The sequence below is a fragment of the Engystomops pustulosus genome, chromosome 9, assembly GCF_040894005.1.
Source record: "Engystomops pustulosus chromosome 9, aEngPut4.maternal, whole genome shotgun sequence".
In the NCBI taxonomy this organism is placed as follows: Eukaryota; Metazoa; Chordata; class Amphibia; order Anura; family Leptodactylidae; genus Engystomops; species Engystomops pustulosus.
In genome coordinates this window covers 97,352,047-97,372,937 of record NC_092419.1, presented here as the reverse complement: position 1 = coordinate 97,372,937, position 20,891 = coordinate 97,352,047, and the positions used below count along the sequence as shown (strand labels likewise).

General features: G+C 43.0%; 1 protein-coding gene across 4 annotated transcripts in view; it reads right to left on the bottom strand.

The window, feature by feature from the left end:
* Positions 1–20,891, bottom strand: part of WNK3 (WNK lysine deficient protein kinase 3) — a 54,045-nt gene that overhangs the window by 11,651 nt on the left and 21,503 nt on the right. For all 4 annotated transcript variants that reach the window (XM_072124316.1, XM_072124314.1, XM_072124317.1 and 1 more), the window contains exons 3-12: positions 11,746–11,918; positions 9,897–10,117; positions 7,975–8,132; positions 7,563–7,651; positions 6,379–6,598; positions 5,386–5,683; positions 4,513–4,709; positions 3,897–3,995; positions 440–3,802; positions 34–83 (exon numbers count right to left, since the gene is read on the bottom strand). In XM_072124316.1, the coding sequence (XP_071980417.1) occupies positions 34–83; positions 440–3,802; positions 3,897–3,995; positions 4,513–4,709; positions 5,386–5,683; positions 6,379–6,598; positions 7,563–7,651; positions 7,975–8,132; positions 9,897–10,117; positions 11,746–11,918 (4,868 nt within the window). The remainder of the gene's footprint in view (positions 1–33; positions 84–439; positions 3,803–3,896; positions 3,996–4,512; positions 4,710–5,385; positions 5,684–6,378; positions 6,599–7,562; positions 7,652–7,974; positions 8,133–9,896; positions 10,118–11,745; positions 11,919–20,891) is intronic.

Genomic DNA, 20,891 nt, shown 5'->3' with positions numbered 1-20,891 from the left:
CCCCTCTACATAACTATATGCAGTCTATTTTACCTTTGAACGGGGTCCACTTTCTGAACACCAGAAACCTCTGCCGGATGTGCCTGGAAAGGTGAATATAAAACAGTATATTACAAACCTGACAGCACAGAGGATAACATATGTATGCCGTGGTATCCTCAAGACTTGGTACGGGGAGCATAGAGGAGTTGTCTTGAACAGGGATTTCAATAGTGACCTGTGGTTCCCATAACATATGACATTTTTGCATTGAAGAATGTTGCCCATTTTGTTTGATGGGACTACGATATGAGAAGTTGAGAAAATGTGAATCCAACACATGTGAGGCAAACAGGAATGTCCTTTGAAAGGGGAGAAGGATTTGGGATAGTAAGATGCATCATCCCCTGTATAGAAAGCTTTACAGGAAATGGCAGGGTATGTAAAATTAACATCATACCTGTTGGAAATTAGGATCTAGTTGATGGGTCTGAGCAGGAAGCTGATACACATCCGGGATATTCTCAGTTCCAGCTGAAGTCGATGAGGACTGCTGTGACATAGGATTAAGGTAACCAGGTTGTTGCAGAGATTCGCGGTTGTCAGGCTGGAGAACCGGCGCTGGCAGCTCTGAGGCAGAATGAACTTGATGTTGTGAAGAGATCTGATTCAACACATCCTGGTTGTGGGACACAGGGGCCATCCCAGGCATCGAGCTCAGATTGTCCATTGTCTGAGGCACATATGTTTGTACAGGTGGATGTTGTGTCTGCAGATAGGTTTCTTGTGTCGGGATGGAAGTATTTGCATGCGTACTGTTTTGATGTCCATTTTGCTGTTGTTGGGCCATTAAGGGCTGATCATGTTCAGACGGAAGTACACCAGCTTGTGAATAAGACACCGGAACAGGGGTCTGCTGAACCGGGCCCCCTACTTGCACAAAACCTTGGTTTATGGGCTGCTGCCCCACCAAATGCATGGAGCTCTGAGAGAGATCTGTGCCTGAGTGACCCGCTAAGGTCGGTTTATCCGGAGACTGTATAGATTGCTGTGAATAAACCACACTTTCGGCCTGCCCTTCTGCTCTGTGGTCTTGAGGTGGGGTCATAGTTCTCTGGAGCTGAAGGCTGGCTGGGATCTCAGAGGGCATTAGCTGTGTAGCATAGCCTTGGGTCTCTACAGTAGGTAACGCATGCAAGGCATGGGGAAGGTTTTCTGACTGCATTGAATTTTGAGTATAGACCGGTCTGTCTGAAGACGGCAAGAGCCCATGTACAGAAGAAGGGGTGGTGTGGCTGTATAACACTGGATTTTCTGACACAGCAGGGACGTGCTGCATTGTTGCATATACAGTTTGATGGGAGGGTTGAGAGCTGTACATAACAGGATTAGGCTGCTGGTTATACATGTGGAGCTCTGCAGGAGTAGCTGTCTGCTGTACATACACTTGGTCAACCACCGGGACTTGCTGTGAAGCATAACTGGGGACAGCTGGAGAGAGGGGTCTATGGACATGTTGCTCAGCCGCTGGCAGTGCATGCTGTGTAAATCCAAGCTGGTCTGCAGCAGTACTAAGGTGTTTGTTAAGTATAGGTTGAGGTGGAGGCCGATATCCTGGCTGATCCACTGGAGGGGTTAGATTTTGCGTATAAACTTGTTGAGTGGAAGATCCAAGAGATGACTGGACATAGCTAGAAGTGTCAGAGGGAGGCACAGCCTGCTGGTTATACTGCGGTTCACCTACTGGGACGTGTTCACGGTTATACAAGAGCTGATCCTTGGGAGCTTGCTGGGAATTGATAGAACGGCCGGTGTACACGTCCGCTTTCTGTATAGATGGTTGTAACGGCTGTTGAGTAAACATGTTTGCCTCATGTGGTGGCATTGGTTGATGGGCATAAACAGGGTGCTCAGAAGGTGCCTGCTGCACATATACAGGAGGCTGCTCAGGTGCTGGCATCACATGTTGGCTAGAAACAGGCTGCTGAGATGGTGGCACCACATGCTGGGTATAATGTGGTTGCTCCGGTGGTGGTCCTGGATGCTGGCCACATATAGGCTGCTCTACTGGTGGTGCCATGTGCTGTGCACTCACCGGCTGCTCAACCTGTGCCATTACATGCTGGGTATTCACAGGCTGAACATATACAGGTTGGTCTGCTGCAGACATTACATGCTGGGCATATACTTGCTGTTCAGTCGGTGGTGCAGAATGCTGGACATATGCAGGCTGCTGCTCTAGTGGAGGGGGTACAACCTGCTGGGTATACACCATTTGGAGCTCAGGTTGTGGCACAGCCTGTTTACCATACACTGGTTGCAGTCCAGGAACACTTTGCTGGGAACACACTGGTAGCTGTTCAGTATTTGATGGCAAGCTTTGCTGGGCATATACAGGCTGATGCATAGGAGGGGGCACTGGGTGCTGGGCATACAATGGTTTCTCGGTGGGTGGGATGACGGTATGAGAGTACACAGCATGCTCTGGTGGAGCTACATTTTGCTGGGTGTACACAGGTTGTTCGGCTGGATGAACTTGCTGGACATACCCAATCTTTTCAGGTGGTACCATCTGCTGGGCCGAAGACTGCACTGACGGGTGAGAATACACTGGCTGCTCGGCTGTTTGCTGAATATATACTGGACTTTCTATGGAGGCTGTCTGTTGTATGTACATAATATGCTCAGCTGGTGTAGCTTGCTGTTGGTACGTAGTCTTCTCCGGCATCATAACCTGTTGGGGGTACCCTGGCTGTTGGGCATGAGTGAACTGGTCAGGCAATGGCATATTCTGATGTACGTAACGCATCTGGTCTGCAGACTGGACAATCTGCTGGTTGTAAATCAGCTGTTCTGGCAAAACCCCTGTTTGATGCACAAAAGTGGTCTGCTCAGACGGAGCCAGTGTTTTCTGGGTAATAAGCGTCTGTTCAGTGACTAGCATAGGTTGCTGACTATAGACATCCATTGGAGGAATCTGGATGTAAAGAGGCTGCTCTGCAGGATTCTGCGTGGTGTTAGGATGGGTAGGAAACTGCTCTGCGACATGTTGAGGAAACCCAGGCTGCTCCATTATAGAAGGGTTAGGCATATGCATTGCCTGAACGCTGGTCGCCTGCTGGACAGGGATCTGAGACAGCGATTGCTGGTTGTTTGGAAGCTGCTCATGTACTGACGATGTCAGGATTTGCTGAGCGTGTCCAGCAGCCTCAGAGGAAATTGGAGCGGTCAATGGCAAATGTTCTAACTCATGTGGATGTTCACTTCGCATCTGCTGCATGACCGTCTCCTGTGCAACGGCCGTAGGCTGAATCAACTTAGGTGCTTGATCCACCATAGTCTGTGGCATCAATGGACTTTGGTAAGAAGTCTGCAGGTTTGAGCTCGGCATCTGCTCCAGGTGCTGCGGCATGTAGAAGTTCTGTCCTTGCTGTAAATTTGTGGAGTACATCACATGGTCTTGAGAAGGCAATGTAGGCTGTTGCACTGCAGTGACCTGATGCTGCTGAGCATTACCCTGGACCCCCACCACATTTGGAGTCTGATGCACCACATTTTGCATCCCATACTGATTTAGCATAGACTGATGGCATACAGGAAGAAGTGTAGGAACATGGTTATCTGCAACTGGCACACCTGTCAAGCCACAAGCATCAAGTTGAATGCCAGCCCTTGTTTGCTGAGCCGACATTTGTGAAGACATTAATTGTGGGGACAATGCAGAAATTGCTGGCTGCAACACTGGCATCATTGAAGCATCTATGGTGTTTGTGTGAGGAAGAGTTTTTCCATCGGCTTGAAATGTCATTTGTACATCCACAGGCTGAAAAAAACAAAAAAAAGTTGAAAAAAATAATTATACATTTTATAGCCAAAAACTGTAATGTTATAATAATTTATCCAAAACATATTCTTACCTGTGCATTCAGTTGTCCATCCACCACTGGTAGCTGCTGGTAAGGAGAGCCTGGCTGGGGCATGCATTGCACCGATAACATCTGCTGTGGGATGGGCATCTGAACAAAAGGTAATAAAATAATTAAAACAACCAAAATACATTAAGGGGGATATCTCCCTCTGCCCCCCCCCCCCCCAAAAGAAACATATTTATGCACTTCTCAGCTTAGTTGCAATATGTGTTCTTTTAAGACCAGATGGAATGACCAAGCCATTACTGAATTAGTTAGGTTTTGCCCAAGAGAATCCACCAGATTATTAGGCACATTCCTAAAGTAACAGAAATGTGCCAAATGGATGAACAAATATTGTTTAAAACAATGACTACAGAACTGGAGTATATACAGTCTTAAATAAAAAACAAATCTGTAAAGGTAGCTCAACACTCTGCCTACAGATTCTAAATTGGGAAACTCAACAGATGTGAAAAGTTATTTAGAGAGAAGAGCTCTACGGCACACATTTCAAATTTGTCAAGTGTTAGATTACAGGAGCGACGCCGCTTTCATGGACTCCACCGCCATCACCTCTCTTTGCATGGAGAACTCTATTCCTTTTATAGGAGCATGCACTCACCGCCTGGGTCTGCTGATAGTGTCCCATGACGTGCTGCGGTGGGTAGTACTGCCCTACATGAGCAGGCTCTGTTTGAGGCAGGCCAGGGACTTGCTGTACGCTTATTGCCTCGTGGGAAGTAGCATAGATGGCACTGTGCTGACTGGAAGCATCCGACAACGCGACAGACCCTCCACCTATATCAGATAAGCTGTCCGCTATTAGGGGAAAATAAATAAAATTTCATAGGTTTTATGTTCTCAATGTATTTAAATAACCTCATATATTCCCAAATTCTAGAGTAAACCACAGAACATAAAATGTTTCCCTTAAGGGGAACTACAATTACCACTTCCTACTATAATGTAGACAATTGCTGCTGTTGCCACAGTGCTATGCGAAATGCTCATATGAAAGTTAAGTGCGAAACTTAGTGTTAATTAACACAGTTCAACCCATGTGTACACTATAAGGCTACATGCACACGGCAGCGCGGGGAGAGGAGGAGGAGGTGAGCGCAGCTCACCCCCTCCCCTCTCCATAGCGATGTATGGCCGTGGCGCCGTAATACTGGAAAAGATCGGACATATCCTATCTTTTCCCGGGCTACGGAGCGGTACGGTGCCGCATGTGTGCTGCACCGTACCGCTCCCGTAGGGCGCCGCGAGCCCATAGAAGTGTATGGGGGCCGTATATCGGCCGCATATACGTCGGCCGTATATACGTCCCCCATACTGTAGTGGGAATGCAGCCCAAAACAGTCATTATGGCAGTGCAAAAAAACAGAAGAACAAATTCACAAGTCCTAACCATAAACTTTAGTATCCGCAAAGAAAGGGGAAACTCAACATCAGTGTGGAAGCTACAACTAAACATCCCCTGGGGTGTACAAACCTGTGACAGATGAGCACTGCTGATACTGCTGCTGTTGTTGCTGGAGCTGCTGTCGCACATGCTGATCCACCTCCGTCTCCTCGCTCTCATTCACACCTACTTGTGATACACCAGCAGGTACAGGAGTGCTTGTCTGAGCTACTGGTGCACCTACGGCTCTGCTCTGCGAGTCCCGGCGCTCCTCTATATGACCAGCCAGCATCTTTCTTTCCCTTGTCTTCTTGATCAGACAAACTCGATCACGTATAGATTTCGCCACTGCCTTACTGTCACTTTCATGGAAAAACCCAGATTTTACCTGCGTAAAACAGTTTGGAATCAAGTCAAAACGTGGAAAGCATGCTTATTAATAAAGGGGAAAACCCCTAATATGTTCCACAGGGATTGTTTATAACCTATATATAAGCTCCACCATATTCTGTAGTGCTATACAAAATAAAACATTGCAGGTTAAAAAGATAAATCAGATAAAACAATAGCGATGGCCTTGCTCGTAAGAGCTTACAATCCATGATGGTTAAGGGGGTTCTTTTGCACTAGAGCAATCCTTAAATATACTTTATAGTTTTATAGAGGTGAATTGAGCACTTATCAAGCTTGGAGACTAGTGCTCTATTTGCAAGAAATGCTATCACTGGCCGCAGTTACAAAGACTGCTGGGGGTAGGAGTGAGGAGACTTATCCCCTATTCCGTGAATGAGCAAAAAGCGTTCATATTGGGAAAAACCCTTAAGGGATATTCATTATACATTAATACTTTCTCAAGCAAAACTGTGTTGCTTGATATTGAGCAGAATGTCTCCTGAAAAGGTTCTGCGATTTGCATTTTGTGAATAAACTACCCCACTTTGGTCACATTGCCATTTAGAGTGCTGCTCCGGCTACTTTTTAAAATTTATTGAGGAGTCCTTTGAAGTCAGGCCCCAAAGGTGTGCACCCACTGGTGCTTAAAGTCTTTTTGGACTTGGTAAAACGGATAGACAAAGCGGTTACCATTTCATAAGCCACTTCGTCGGGATTGTCCAGTTCCAAGTTAAAGCTGAATTCTATAGCTTCGTTGTCTTTGTGTTTTCCTTTGAGCTTTTTGGGATCTTCTACCCAGAGTCTTAAAGCTAGAGAAGCGTTGACGCCATCATCTTCCTCTGCTAGTTCGACTCGTAGCCCTGTGTCTTCCGCAAAGAAGGCGTGATTTAAAAGATCCTTAATGGATAACCTGAGGGGAAAAAAATAAATTATTAAAACCAAGGAGATTTACTATAATAGTAATATAGTAATATCATCAATAGTAAAACTTTTCCTCTATTATGGGGAGTTACGGGTCTGTCCCAGCAATGAGTTCCCTTTATTTACCTTACATTCCTACTCCCAGTAGTGTATTATGGAGCATTACTTTACTGCTGGCATAAAGACAGGCAATGCAATTACTGCTGATCCTTCATTGCCTACCGCTACTAATGGTTGTTTATTAATGGAGGCCGCTGTCACATTTCTGTATTTCAATTCCTCCTGATTTATGGATGGGGATTACTATCTGCATAGGCTTTCTTCTTCCTACGCTGAGCTCAGTAATGTAGATACATCATGGGGTAGGAGTACAAGCCTGCAGCTAGATAAAAGGGTCTAAACATATTCACAAGAAAATTTCACTGCATTGGAATAGGAGGAAGGTTTTGTTTATATGATGCAGATCAGAAACATCTTTTATTAAAACAGATCTGGTGCCTACAAGATTATTTTCCCTGGATATGCAAAAGATGATTTCCACTGTGATTCATTGGGACGCCACTAGTTTTTAGGAGTAAATAAAGAAGCCAGTCCAACAATTCCAACCTATAATCCTACAGTGTTGATCCATAGGGAGGCAAAAAAAATTCCTTACAGGGCAGATGACAATTGTTCCACACTAGGCGAAAAAAAAAATTCTCCCAACTCCAGATAATGTAGTCATAATAAATCCCATAAAAACCTAGTTCTACTACATCTGATATTTCCTCTTCATCATGAATAGTGTGTGATCTACTAAGCTAACTGTATGACCAATAGAGAAGATAAAGGGACTGGAGAAGCCAATACATAGGGATTTGTTAGTGTACTCTGATACCCCTGCAATCATTTCCATGTTCAATTCATGTAAACCTGTTCACGGCATGTGCATATTACCCATTGCATTGTCTTACCTTTCAGTCTTATTCTGCCGTATGCAGCTCTCAATGATTTCCTTTACCTCGGGGTCAGACACTTTGTTAAAACTAGCAGGCTTAATCCCCTGCGGTGTCAGAAAAGACAATTAGATGATGTACTAAACATAATGTATCCCATTATCTCAGGCTATATTGGCTAATCGACACACACAGATACCAATAACCATGAACTGTCTGAGAATGGCCTCTCATGTGGAGTGCAATAACCTAACTGCAATAGTTTGGAGAAACCTGTGGAAGTGTCAGGAATAGGGAAGCAATACAGAACGAGTTATAGCTATAAGCAGCGCGTTTCAGGTTATAAATACACCACAGCCAAAAGTTGGGGAAGGGAAGCATAGGATCCACAAAAAACCCAGCACAGAACCATGTTAAAAGGCGGACGTACACTGGTTACTTTGCGGTAGATCTGAGCTGCGTTCTGGCATTCAGAGTACGGATATTCTGAGGTAGCCATTTCCAGCATGCACATGCCAAACGCATAGACATCCACAGATTCGTCGTAATGCTCCTCATACATTTCTGGGGCCATGAATTCGGGGGTTCCTAAGGAGAAATGATCAAACATGCCGTCACCTCTGAGGCTTTTTTTTTTGGAAACAAACTCAAAAAAAAAAAAAAATTAATGTTGCAGCAAGATGGGGAAAAGAAAGGAGTCAGCGATCACGCTTCATCAGTGGAAATAGGTGAAGGAAAAAAAAAACCACACATAAAAGAAATAAAAAAAATTTGTAACATCCGAGACTCCAGAATGCAGCAGATTATACACATAGTAAATAAATTGCTGACACAGAATCTTTGGTGAATTATAATACAGACAGTGGTGACTACAGCATTATTTATCTGTGTGTTATTATTACATTTATTTAAGAATGGCTGGACCACAGTATAAGCAGTTAACCCCAGAAACATAATTTAGGCCCGTAAAAGCACAACTTTGTGCCTAAAACCTAATAATCTAAATATTCAGCATAAGTTTTCTGGTGTAAAAATAACAGATGTAAAGTAAGACCAGAGCGTTTCCCACTACTTAGCATTCATCATTAGACACTTTGTTTTAGACCCCATATTACACGGCCTGTAGACCAGGAACGCTCCTTCAAGTATTCATCTGTAAACATTTCACTATTCCAGCATTCGCTCGTATATGCATACGGCTTGGCAGTACATCCCACCTGGTAAAGAAGGCCTCTCGATAAGCAGCGATCAACAAGCTGGGGAAGAGTCTAATAGTTACTGTGCACCAGGATTACATAGGCCAGATTTAGGAGTATTGCCCCTCCTATTTGTCAACTTCGTTCAAGCCGAAAAAAATGCAGCACACTTTTAGCACACCAAGTCACACATCCCTTTCCAGGAGATTTCCTACTTTGTGCGTGCTGCCATGGTGTAGTCCACAGGTAAGCTTGTATTCACACTGTGTTTGTAACGATTGTCTATGTATATGTTCAGATGCTTTTCTAACAGATCTGACAACACTGGACAGTTAAGGAGCCACTGTACACAATATTTTTATACAGCAAAAATTGGAGTACAGGCGGTCCCCTACTTAAAAACACTCTACTTACATACGACCCCTAGTTACAAACGGACCCCTGGATATTGGTAATTTTATGTACTTTAGTCCTAGGCTACAATAAACAGCTATAACAGTTATCACAGGCGTCTGTAATGAAGCTTTAGTGTTAATCCTGGTTCTTATGACAACCCAACATTTTTAAAATCCAATTGTCGCAGAGACCAAAAAAGTTCTGGCTGGGGTTAGAATTATAAAATATACAGTTCCGACTTGCATACAAATTCAACTTAAGAACAAACCTACAGGCCCTATCTTGTATGTAACCCGGAGACTGCCTGTATATGGATCTATATAGACCTATAGGTCTGTACAACAGGAGCTTTTTCTAGCCCATGTTCCTGGTCACAACATAATCAGCAAGTACTTTATAAATGCAACTTCAAGAACCAAGGAGCACTAGAAGTAGCAGCTTATCAGCAGTCGCTTGAAAACGCCAACAATGCGGGGAATAATATACATACAATAAGATTTTTGATTAAAAGAAAAACGCTAATTGTGTTCTCATGACATCTTTAAAATAAGCGTGTACTCCTGAAAACCTTAAAAGTACCTATATAGTATAAATGACCGGAACCATCGTTCTTCCATATATCTTTACATCAAGAGACTTACATAAACCTACGTATAACTGCAGTTAGCATTACATTGCTCCATCAAGGGTGGAGACAATGGCTGCTCACAACAATGGGCGCTTTCCAAACAACTGGGGGTCACATTTCATATCAACTCACCAATCACACTCTTTGCAAAGGAAGTCCGCATCAAGGTGGCCAGGCCAAGGTCCCCAATTTTTACAGAACCAGTGGGTCCAGTGATAAAGATATTATCACATTTCAAGTCCCGATGGATTATAGGAGGAGTCCGGGTGTGGAGGAACTGCAGCCCTTTTAGAATCTGTCTACACCAACTTCTTAACACTTTGGGCTTCATTACTTTGAAGCGTTTCAAGTATCTGAAAATAAAAAAGCACGAATGAAAAGAAATATGCATATTAAGTTCAATGCAAGCAGAGGCATGACATGGCTACAGATGGATAGAGTTTATGCAGGTCTATATAAAAATGGGAATAATATTTGAATTGATAGAAATTAATGGAGTGGCAGTAGGTATGTACATGCTGCCGCTTCATTCACTTAGCGGGAAAAGACACCGGTTCTAGTGATGGATAGGGCTCTCAGCATCCTGACCCCACTGATCAGCAGGTTATCCCCTGCTTGTACTGCAACTCACTTATGTGATAGGTACCGGTCTCAGCCTTCAGGCCCCACAGAAGCAAAACAAAATAATTTGTACAAGGAGAAGGGAGAGCGGAGAAAAGTGAATATTATGTGGATATAGCTAACAGATGTAAAATGATATGCTGCTTTTCGCATTGCCTTCTACATGAAGCCTAAAAAGGAAATTTCCTATGAGCTGTCTCTGTTTTATAATGAGAATGAACAGCTTGCCAGGGCTGCATGCAGGAGCTGATGGAAATGGATTTCTGCTCACACGAAGAGCCAGTGACCAGGTAAATTCTACAGAAAAATTCCATTCCTCCAATTATTATAAGCCACCCGCTTACCTTAATTCCAAATTTTGGTCTGTGTCCTAAGCTGGTATATTTAAGCGGAAGCATGTGGAATATCTGAAATAACTTTCCTCACTTGATTAACTATGAACTAGCGCCAGCAGTTTTCCCAGGAGTGAACAAATGAAGAATAAAACCCACTGTAGAGCGGCCGGTCAAACACTCTTTAGGCTGACAACTATTCCCATCGACAACGCCACACATACATTCAGCTTAGCTGAGCATTCAGGTGTTCCTATTGGTAAATAGGAAGTCGCTTAGGCGTCTTCTTAGGCTTCATTCACACGCGGTATGCCGGCCATGCAGGTGTACCGCCGTGTGCTGGAGGAGGAGACCCCTACTCCCTCCATAGGAAGCAGCGGCGCACAGCTGGGAAAAGATAGAGCAGGCCAGGTGGCCATTGCCGTCTATGGGGACATACAAGCGGGCGCAAATTTGCAGCCACATGTACATCCCCCCCAGACGGCCGTCTGAATGAGCCCTTAAAGTGAAAGTATCTAATATTATGAAATGTGACATTTACCCCCCTATGAGATCTTCAATGAGGAAAGGGGAAAGTGTATTTAATCCCCATAAACATTAGACGATCAACCAGTCATTAATAGATTGAGCAACATGTGTGACCACCTTTGCTTTAAACTCTCCTAAAAGGGGGGATCCGACAACCTTTACCCTGCACTTATCAGCTACGTATAGTGTAAGGAGTCAAATCAAACAGCTTGCTTCACTCTAAATATCAGCTGATTGGTGCACTGGACTCCAATCGATCGCCAATTAAAGATAGGCCAGTAACAGTGGGCCCCACTTTTCTATTAATCTCATTGGCAGTGGCTGCAAAAGGGTTACCCCTACCGACCGGCTAGTTGTTCTGTGTATAGGGTAAACTTGTTGTGACTCCGTTAAGAGGCTGACAATTGTCGGACTGTTATATATAGGAAAATGCTCTTCATCTCAAGGTGATAAGTAATATGCTTTCACATTGATCTGTGGATGTTGTACTGGACACTTACGTTTTTAAAGTGCCAGACGTCATTAATTCCGTCACTAAGACAATGCATTTCTTTCCCTTCAGTGAGGATTCCCAGGAATCATAAAAACGCACAATGTTCGGATGCTGAAGGCCCTTTAACATCTCAGCTTCTTCTTTGAATCGTTGCTGCTCTGCTTTGGTAAGTTTCCTGTCCTGGAAAACAAAGAATAACATTCCCTGTAAGAGCTCATAAAAATGGAGGGAATTTCCAATACTGGCGGCAGCTTACAAATCATCCAACATAACAGTTTGGGTAAAAAGACAGAATTTACAGCACTTGGTTTAAAATGTCCAAATATGAATGGAAATTGCATGTTTCATTCATTGTGGGACTACAACGCCCAACATGCTGGGACAACCAGTGGGTAAATAACACGTCATTGCTTCAGTGGGTGCACTTGGATAACACAGTTATTATCTGATTTACTTGTACTTGTATCATCAAAACTGAACAATATTCCTGTCACATTGCACTCTGCTCGAGTGCCAGGATCGACCCATATCTGTCAGATAAATCTTTACTGTAACATTTGAATGGTGAAGCGATGTGACCCTTAAAAATCCATGAAGGCTAGAAATAAATAATCTGACACGAGCATGTCTGGCATATGTGATGCAGTGAATACGGATGTAGGGGCATGTAGTGGCAGCTTTTATAGCACCTTTTTTAGGCCTCATTCATGTGCAAAGGGAGGCATGATATGTACCTACACTTCCATACAAGTAGTGCAATATTGTGCAACCAAGAGCCAAGGTGTTCTCCTCTAGATGTATTACTGCAAGAATATCATACTTCTAGGTTTACATAGAGCAAGACACACCAGTATGGACCCAAAGTTATATGAGTTATATACGGAGCATTATAACCCATTATAAGGAGCATTACCAGTGAAGAAGTCTGAAGACTGGTTCATTAATGATCCCTGTAAATATGGCAGACGAGTAATGCAATACTATTTTTGGGAGGAATTTGGCCATAAATACAATCTAAAGTGCACAAGGAGCTAACCAGTCATCACTCATGACAGCAGATAAGGTAGAGAGTCTGTAAAGAGACCTGGGTGGCTTTCAGAGTTATCAAAGAAAAAAGAAATATCCAAGTTCAGAGAGAGAATGGCACAGATTACATTGCCATCAAGACAGTCTGTGGATTTACAGTCGCCTTCCTGGTTTAACAATCCTCTGACACGACACAGGAAGCAGATGGAAAACTACAGGATTTCCAAACCTGCTTTGGCTATTACCTTCATAGTCGTAGGTGCCATCAGCAAGTTTAAGGATATTGTCTCCCCAAGTTTTGGTACAGTCTGTCCAGTGCAAGCAGGGAAGCGATAGACAAGCAAGGACCCAGTCAATTTAGAATAAAAGTACGCTAGGTTTCCATCTTGACATTTCTTTAAGCCCAGCTATGTGTGATGTAAATTTATTGCATGCTAAGTAAAAAAAAAAGGGCTTCAACAATTTTTCCACAATGTGTTTTTTTTTCCCTGAGACCATTTCCACCTCCTTCCCACAATAATAGATTTTAATACTTAAATGAGTAATTATTTTTAAGTGCTTTGTTTGCTGGGCAGTGCCCAAATAGGTTTGGCCGGGTGCCTAGTGACATGCGCGCTGCATATGCTGGATCCCTCTTCTCCTGTGTACCGCGGTGCCAGAAGCCATATGAGCCAGAGACTGACAGTCTATCAACACCACGTCTACAGACCGTTTGGAAACTTTGCAAAGCGTAAAGGAAAAGGGCCAGGATAAGGTGCACTGGGTTGGTTTTTCAAGTACATTGCAGGTAAATTATGTTGGTGACTTACACTTTACACCATGGCCAGCTCCAACCCACTGTACAGAAGGAGAAAAGACCCCAATTTGGAACAGGACAATTTCATCTCACTGGTAGTCCCCCATATACAAATACATGTCCAGGACTCAATAAATTAGAGAGAAGAAACCAATTGCTTCAGTGCACAAACCCTTTACAGGCCGACTACTAGGAAATGCCAGTCAGTCCCAAAATAAAAAGCATATGTTCAGAACCCGCATCTTCTTCACCTGCCCAGCCATTACAGCAGCTCTTAGGTGTAGGCAAAGATCCCCTTTAATTAGGTGAAAATTTGAACAATTCAGTGGTATTACACAGCAAGAGACAGACACTTGATACTAATTAAAGAGAAACCCTGACCGAACAAAAAAAATTAAACAACTAATTTTCTCCCGGTACAGTAAGAAAATATTATATTTCATTTAGTGCATGTACCGAGATGTGTCATCAATTACCTACTATCAACTGATTAACCAGCAGGGGGAGACTCGCCCCTAGATCAGAGTGGGTTCTAGTAGTGTAAACTCCATGGTGGTGGTGGGGGGGGGGGGGGGGGGGGGGGGGGCTTTGTTTGTCTATGGGTTAAGCCAACAACCAGTATCAATAATATAACTCGCTGTTTATGGCTGCCGACTGACACAACTGCTAGAAATATTATTCTATACCAGCAATAAGATCCAAATTGTGGCAGGGCAGAGGTGCAGCCACGGGACAGCTCAGGTATGCGATAGTGGTCCATGCATATAGGGAACATTCTCCTCCCAAAACAGGGAAAGGCATTTTATTTGTGGGTTTTTTTTCTCTTTGCATTGACTAGATGGTATCAACAGAATATAAGGAAAGGTCACCTACATACTAACTTAACAAAGAGTCATACACAAACCAAACTTTTGCAAGATCCCGTCCCCATCAAATAGAGAAGAATTTTATCTTCACATGGTCCTCTATAGGATCTAGTTTATATTCCCCTTGCTTGGCGGCACCGCTTATGTGGCAGGGGATTATTCGTAATCACTTGCTTTTGTTTCCCTGTTCCCTATATCTGTGCACCCAGCCCGGCGGCTTCTTGAGACATCCCGCACATTCCTTCTCACTTACTAAACCATTGCCCTGACCCACATAGTCTTCCCTGTAACGGTACATTTCCCACTATTGTAACATATCTGGCCATTACATCACAGCTGAAGAATGTCTCCCGCTACCCATTCCCCCAGCACCCCTCCATCGCTCTATATAATGTATTCTTTAGGGTTGTGGTTTCATCCTATTCAGCGATGTCCATACAATGCTGCAGTATGAGCAGCACAGCAAACACAATGGCCACAAGGCAAAGACATGTTGCTCTGGACGACTGTACACGATCCTCCTATAGTGATGATTGGGATCTCAGCCTCTAAAAAGGTTCCCCAACTACCCAAAAAAAACCACTTATTTAAAATCGACAAGGGGAATAAGTTGCAACTTATTGCCAAGTTTTCTGCCACAGCTTTCAATTGTATATGCATCCTTATGACGCCAATACAATTGAAAGAAGGAAGGATCATCTATGAAGGATTCCAGGGTCTCCTGAACAGAAAGAATTGCAGGACTCCAATGATAATCCAGCGCTGTCCACGCCTATTCGCACCTCCTGCCCCCATCTCCTTGCCCAGGCCTGGAACTAGAGGTAGATGTCATGGGTCATGCCTGAAGTACTCTGTTCTGGGCAACAGAATAAGCTTCAAGTGCCACCTCTGGCACCCATGCCATAGGTTCGCCACAACTGTCCTATAGTATATGTGACCACTAGAAAGCATCTAGTAAATAAAGACTATGGGACTTAGTACCACAACACTGTACAGTCTCCCAAAAACTGGATCAGACGGCGGTTGATGTTCGGACAATTTACATCATACAAAGCAATATACATAAAAGACAAATAAAGGAGTCGGAGACAGGGAGCACAACAAAAAAGTGGTATACAAGTTCTTGCTTTGAGAATGAGAAGATATACGGTATCTTTAGTAAATACCCTTTCTAGCATTTGTAGTATACAGTTATGAGGTCAGCTTTGATGTTATAAATGAAAGGATTTGTCCTGTTTGTAGAACATCCATTACCTATCCTTTGGACAAGTGATCAATTTGAAACGCACAGCCACCAATCGTCGCATTGACATGTGGGGTTTTGGCTGTGTTTTGAAATCATATTTGGAAAATCACAATCTATTTTCAAAATCACAGACAACCCCTTTAATTAGATGTTGGATATGAATACCCTTCTACTTGAGCGATGATGCACCGAAATTATTTAGAAGTGTAAATCTGGGGATGACGGTGCGCCACAATGTACTGCAAGATGCTAAAAGATATAAAGATGTATAACTGCTTAGCCATACCATACCCCAGCCTACACGCCACCCACTTTTTATTTCCCTCCAAAGCACCGTTAATGGTGAAAAATGTAAAAAGAAATAGTTATAATATTTGGCTTTACCTTAAACTCTTTTAAGTCTAGTGATAGATTTGTATAGAATAAAATTTGGATGTTTGGCTTACTGACCACACAGCCATAATGGTCACTTCCCCAGAGATTTCCAAGTATCTTTTGTCTTTATTTTCTTCTTTTAGTCTATTTTTCGTTCTGCAGCTGCGGTCAATGGTCAGACACATCCCAACATATGGCATCTGTTTACATACGTCTGAACATTCCTGCTCTGTGTAATAAACTATACTTTTTTTTTGCGCAGAATCTCAGAGGAAGAAGAAAGAAGGGAACACACGTCTGGACCCTACAGAAGAAAAACATTTACCGTATATACTCGAGTATAAGCCGACCCGAGTATAAGCCGAGACCCCTAATTTTACCACAAAAAAAATGGGAAAACCTATTGACTCGAGTATAAGCCGAGGGTGTAGTATACAGCCTGCCCCCAAAAAGTATACAGCCTGCCCCCAAAAAGTATACAGCCTGCCCCCAAAAAGTATACAGCCTGCCCCCAAAAAGTATACAGCCTGCCCCCAAAAAGTATACAGCCTGCCAGCGGGCGCACAGTGCGATGCGGCGGTGTCGCCGCTGATGACGTCATCAGCGGCGACACCGCTACATCATATTGTGCGCCCCCACGTGAAGATCGAAGAGAGAAGCCGCCGCAGAGGATCGGGAGCTGCCGCCGAGGACTGGTAGCCGGAGGGTGAGTATTAATTTTTTTTTTTTATTAACTTGTGTATAAGCCGAGATTAGGTTTTTCAGCACATTTTTTGTGCTGAAAAACTCGGCTTATACACGAGTATATACGGTACATCTGTATTGTAGAAACCGAATCTTTAGAAACCTTTATAACCATGTTTGAACATTGAACTTTTTTTTTTTGAAATTTTTGCCGATATATTAAAAAAAAAAAAAAAAGCTTACAAGTTACTGTTCATATTTAATATTTACTATATCCTGCAATTTTCACTCTACATTTTCTGTCTATTGCTGTCTACTGTCAGTGACGGCTGTAAAACATATCACTGAATAATCAAGCAAGATGGCAGCGCCCATGATATGCAAAAAAAACTATATACAGAAAGCAAATATTTTTAAAATATGTAATATAATACATGTGATACATTTTGTTAAGTCAAAACAAAAATGTGAGACCAGTTATTTTGAAACCTATTCGTAAGAAGCCTGGAGCTTCATAGTCGATTTTCTTAGAAAATCGTGTTAGTTGCAGAACAAGTCATGACTAAGGGTTTACTGTATAGGATGAAGAGGGTGGGGGGGGGGGGGGATATCTTGAATTCACCCCCATAGGCTGTGCTGCTAATGTTAAGGATTAACAATTATTACGGTATTATTACCCTATTCAGTGAATTCATACTGAATGGAGCGACAGGACACATGCTCAACCTGCTGCTTCATTCAATTAGTGAGCACAGGACCCCCATTCGCATGGGGTAGCTATCAGGCTACTATCCTGTGGGTAGTGGATGACAGTAATACTTGATACAACACATTTAAGGCATCAGTACAGTCTACTTAAAGGAGCCACCATTCACCAACATTTAGGGGTATTCCCATCTGAGCATTCGCCTTTAATTAAATTCATTTGTTATATGTAAACATTTCTTCAATTATAAATAAATATGTTCCTTTGTGAAGATAATTTCTCATAAATGTAGCCATGTTGTCTCTTAGAAACGAGATGGATTCCTTGGATACGACCACCTCACATTTTGGAAGCTGTGGCAAGACATGCCATTGTGTCCTGCCTGACCTCCTGGCTTCAGCAATTATTACCACAGGACGGCTGTGGGACCCGCAGTAACTCCCGGACATTTCATATACAAAAACCTTTTGTTTCCTTGTGAAATCACTCCAGCAGAGGTGGCCGTATCCAAGGACACAGTCTTGTTTATAAGGGACCGTATGACTGCATGAGAAATTATCTTCACACAGGAACATATTTTTTTAATAACATCTAATTGAAGAAATATATATTAATGAATCTGAATTAGTGAATGTCCAGACGAGAATACCCCTTTAACCGATCTGTTCCAAACTACAGTGCGATCAGAAGGTTGGCATTGGGTGTTATCTTATTTTCGTGCATTTAATTTATTTATTTATTTTGTGCTAGTGCAACAAACTTGTGAATGACAACTACAAAGTAACATGAAACTCTGGTCAAGGAGACCAGGATTCCACTTTAATATTTGATAGTTAGGTCACAACTCGGGGAGGTATTTGTTCTCATTGATGAGACATGGCAGGTGTATGGAGGTTTACCAGCAAGGACAGCAACATGGGGATATAAAAAGGCATCTGAAATTACCTTGTTATCCAAGGATAATCTGAACAGTTACAGATAGAAAACTTGCAAAAAAAATATATAATAATACTGATGATGTAACCGGTGTTGTCAAGCTGATATATTCAATTACAAGGAATACATTCAAGTTAGGGGGTAATGAATGAGCTTCAGATTAATGTGCCCATTAGATAAGGTGACTGGTTTTACTGCTAAATGTGACAAATCTCGAAAAACCCCAAATAATCCCCCCAGGCTTGCCATGAAAAAAAAATCCTGAATTTGTACCCGTGCACTCTCCCCGACATGGGTAACATTATCATAAAATCTTTCTGATCTATTGAATGAGGAAGCAGGGAAAAGCTATAAAACCCATAGAGCCGGCTAATGAATAACCTTTATTACCGCAGGAGTCAGACACATTTTTAGCTCTGGATCTGTGCGCTGAACATACTTATTAAGCCATAATTTATTAATGTGGTTCTTTAGGGGGCCCGGTGTTTAGATGCCTTATCTACTAATATGCATTGAGTTTATTCTACTGTAGATGTAATTAAAGCCAAATTGTTCAGCTAAACGGTAGTTGGCAAACACGCTGCAGGCATGACCCTTATTACACACCAAGGCTTTACACAAAGGAGCTCCTGTCAAAATTTAAAGGGCTGATCCAGGGAAATCAAATATAGTTCTGTGTATTTGCTGCTGAAGTTGACTCTTAATAAGTGCCAATTCCTAATTTCCTAGTATTATTGATTTGACTTTATGACGAAACGCAAACTCAGGGTTACCTGGTCTTTGTCCTGTCCATCATTACCTATTGCATTGGGGGGGGGGGCGGGGGGTGTTTCAGGATTCTGTACTGAAGAGAACTAACCCTTGAGTCACTGCACAGGTGTCGCAAGTTACCAAACTGTGCATGCGCATCTCAGTACATGCATGCAGAAGATATTAGTTAAACAGTTCCTTATTATTAAAGCCAATTCCTGAGTGCGCCCTAACAACAACCACCCTAACAACAATACACCCATTAAAGTTTGATCCAGACCAGTGGGGAATGTGACCTGTTGATCCGTTCCCAAGTCAGCAGCTATATGGTATCCCTTTAAGGCAAAACACTAGAGTTGTGCCTATCACTTGCACAACCTCATTTGGTGGGCCTCATTCATACTCTTCCTTTAAATACCCATATTCGGTCCACCATACTACTACTCTGAGCGCTTTTTTTGTATTTCCATTTGCCTTTCTATTGTCCAAAAAGGATAGTGTAATGGAAACCCCCAATGCAGGTGTAAACTGAGCCTTACCTGCAGTAGTGTTACCGCATTAAGGCAAAGCTCAAACGTTCCGCTAGCCTTGCGTTTCCAAACGCAACACTAGTGCATTGGGGAGGGGTTTTGGCCAGATCACATATGTGTTTCCAGTGATACATATGCGATCACTAACCAGCACCTGCTGTATTGTATTGTTTAAATGGAGGACATTGGTTGCTGTTCAGCAATCGCATGCGTTTCACCTTGTACACGTTCGGCCCAAGCACACTGGGAAATGCAACGCTAGCGGAACGTGCGACTACAGCCCAAGAGTCAATATGAAAACATATTTGGCCTGATCAGGTTTCCATCACACAAGGGAATTTGCAAGTCATCGATATCCCAAACATGAATGGAATTTCTCCAAACCTCTATTTACATGGTATATCACTTATTACAGTGTAACAACCTAAAAGGATTAGCAAACATCTGCACATGTGTATATCCACAGCATATTCCAATATCTGAACATTCACCAAGGGGTGTTTAGTGACCTTTTACCTGCAGGAGAATAGGTCAGAGTTAACAGTCCTGTGTCTTTATTCACCCTTTTCAACAGGGCGATGTTTCCCCAAAGTTCTCAGATACCACATAGTATCACATATACAGTTTCCCATGGGTGGGAAACTTTTACTTAATGTAATGTGTTAGGCTATATTCACACTGCCGTTGCCCGCCCGTACCGTACCGTAGCGGGCAACGGCAGTGTACGGGGAGAGGAGGAGGAGGAGAGCGCAGCTCACCCCCGCCCCTCTCCATAGCAACCTATGGCGCACGGCGCCATATTACGGGAAAAGATAGGACAGGTCCTATCTTTTTCCCGGGTACGGAACGGTACGGTGCCGCACCGTACCGCTCCCGTAGAGTGCCGTGCGCCCATAGAAGTGTATGGGGGACGTATATCGGCCGTATATACGTCCCCCATACGTTAGTGTGAATGTAGCCTTACTTTAGGAATCTCTCTGATAATGGTTATATTTATTTGTAAATGATCAGTACGTTGTAAATTCATCAATACCACCATTATCTCCAAGATTGAAAAAGTACAGAAATATCCCTCTCTCGAGTCTGAACACTGGAGATATTAAAGGTATAAAACTTTTGCTTAGCTCTGCAATAAGCAATTCTCTAATTTACCCTCATCAGCCTTCTGCAGCCGTTTGTTGGCTAGCAGCTACCTTGCCAGACTCTAGCTATCATGTTCGATTGATTGCCACGGGAAT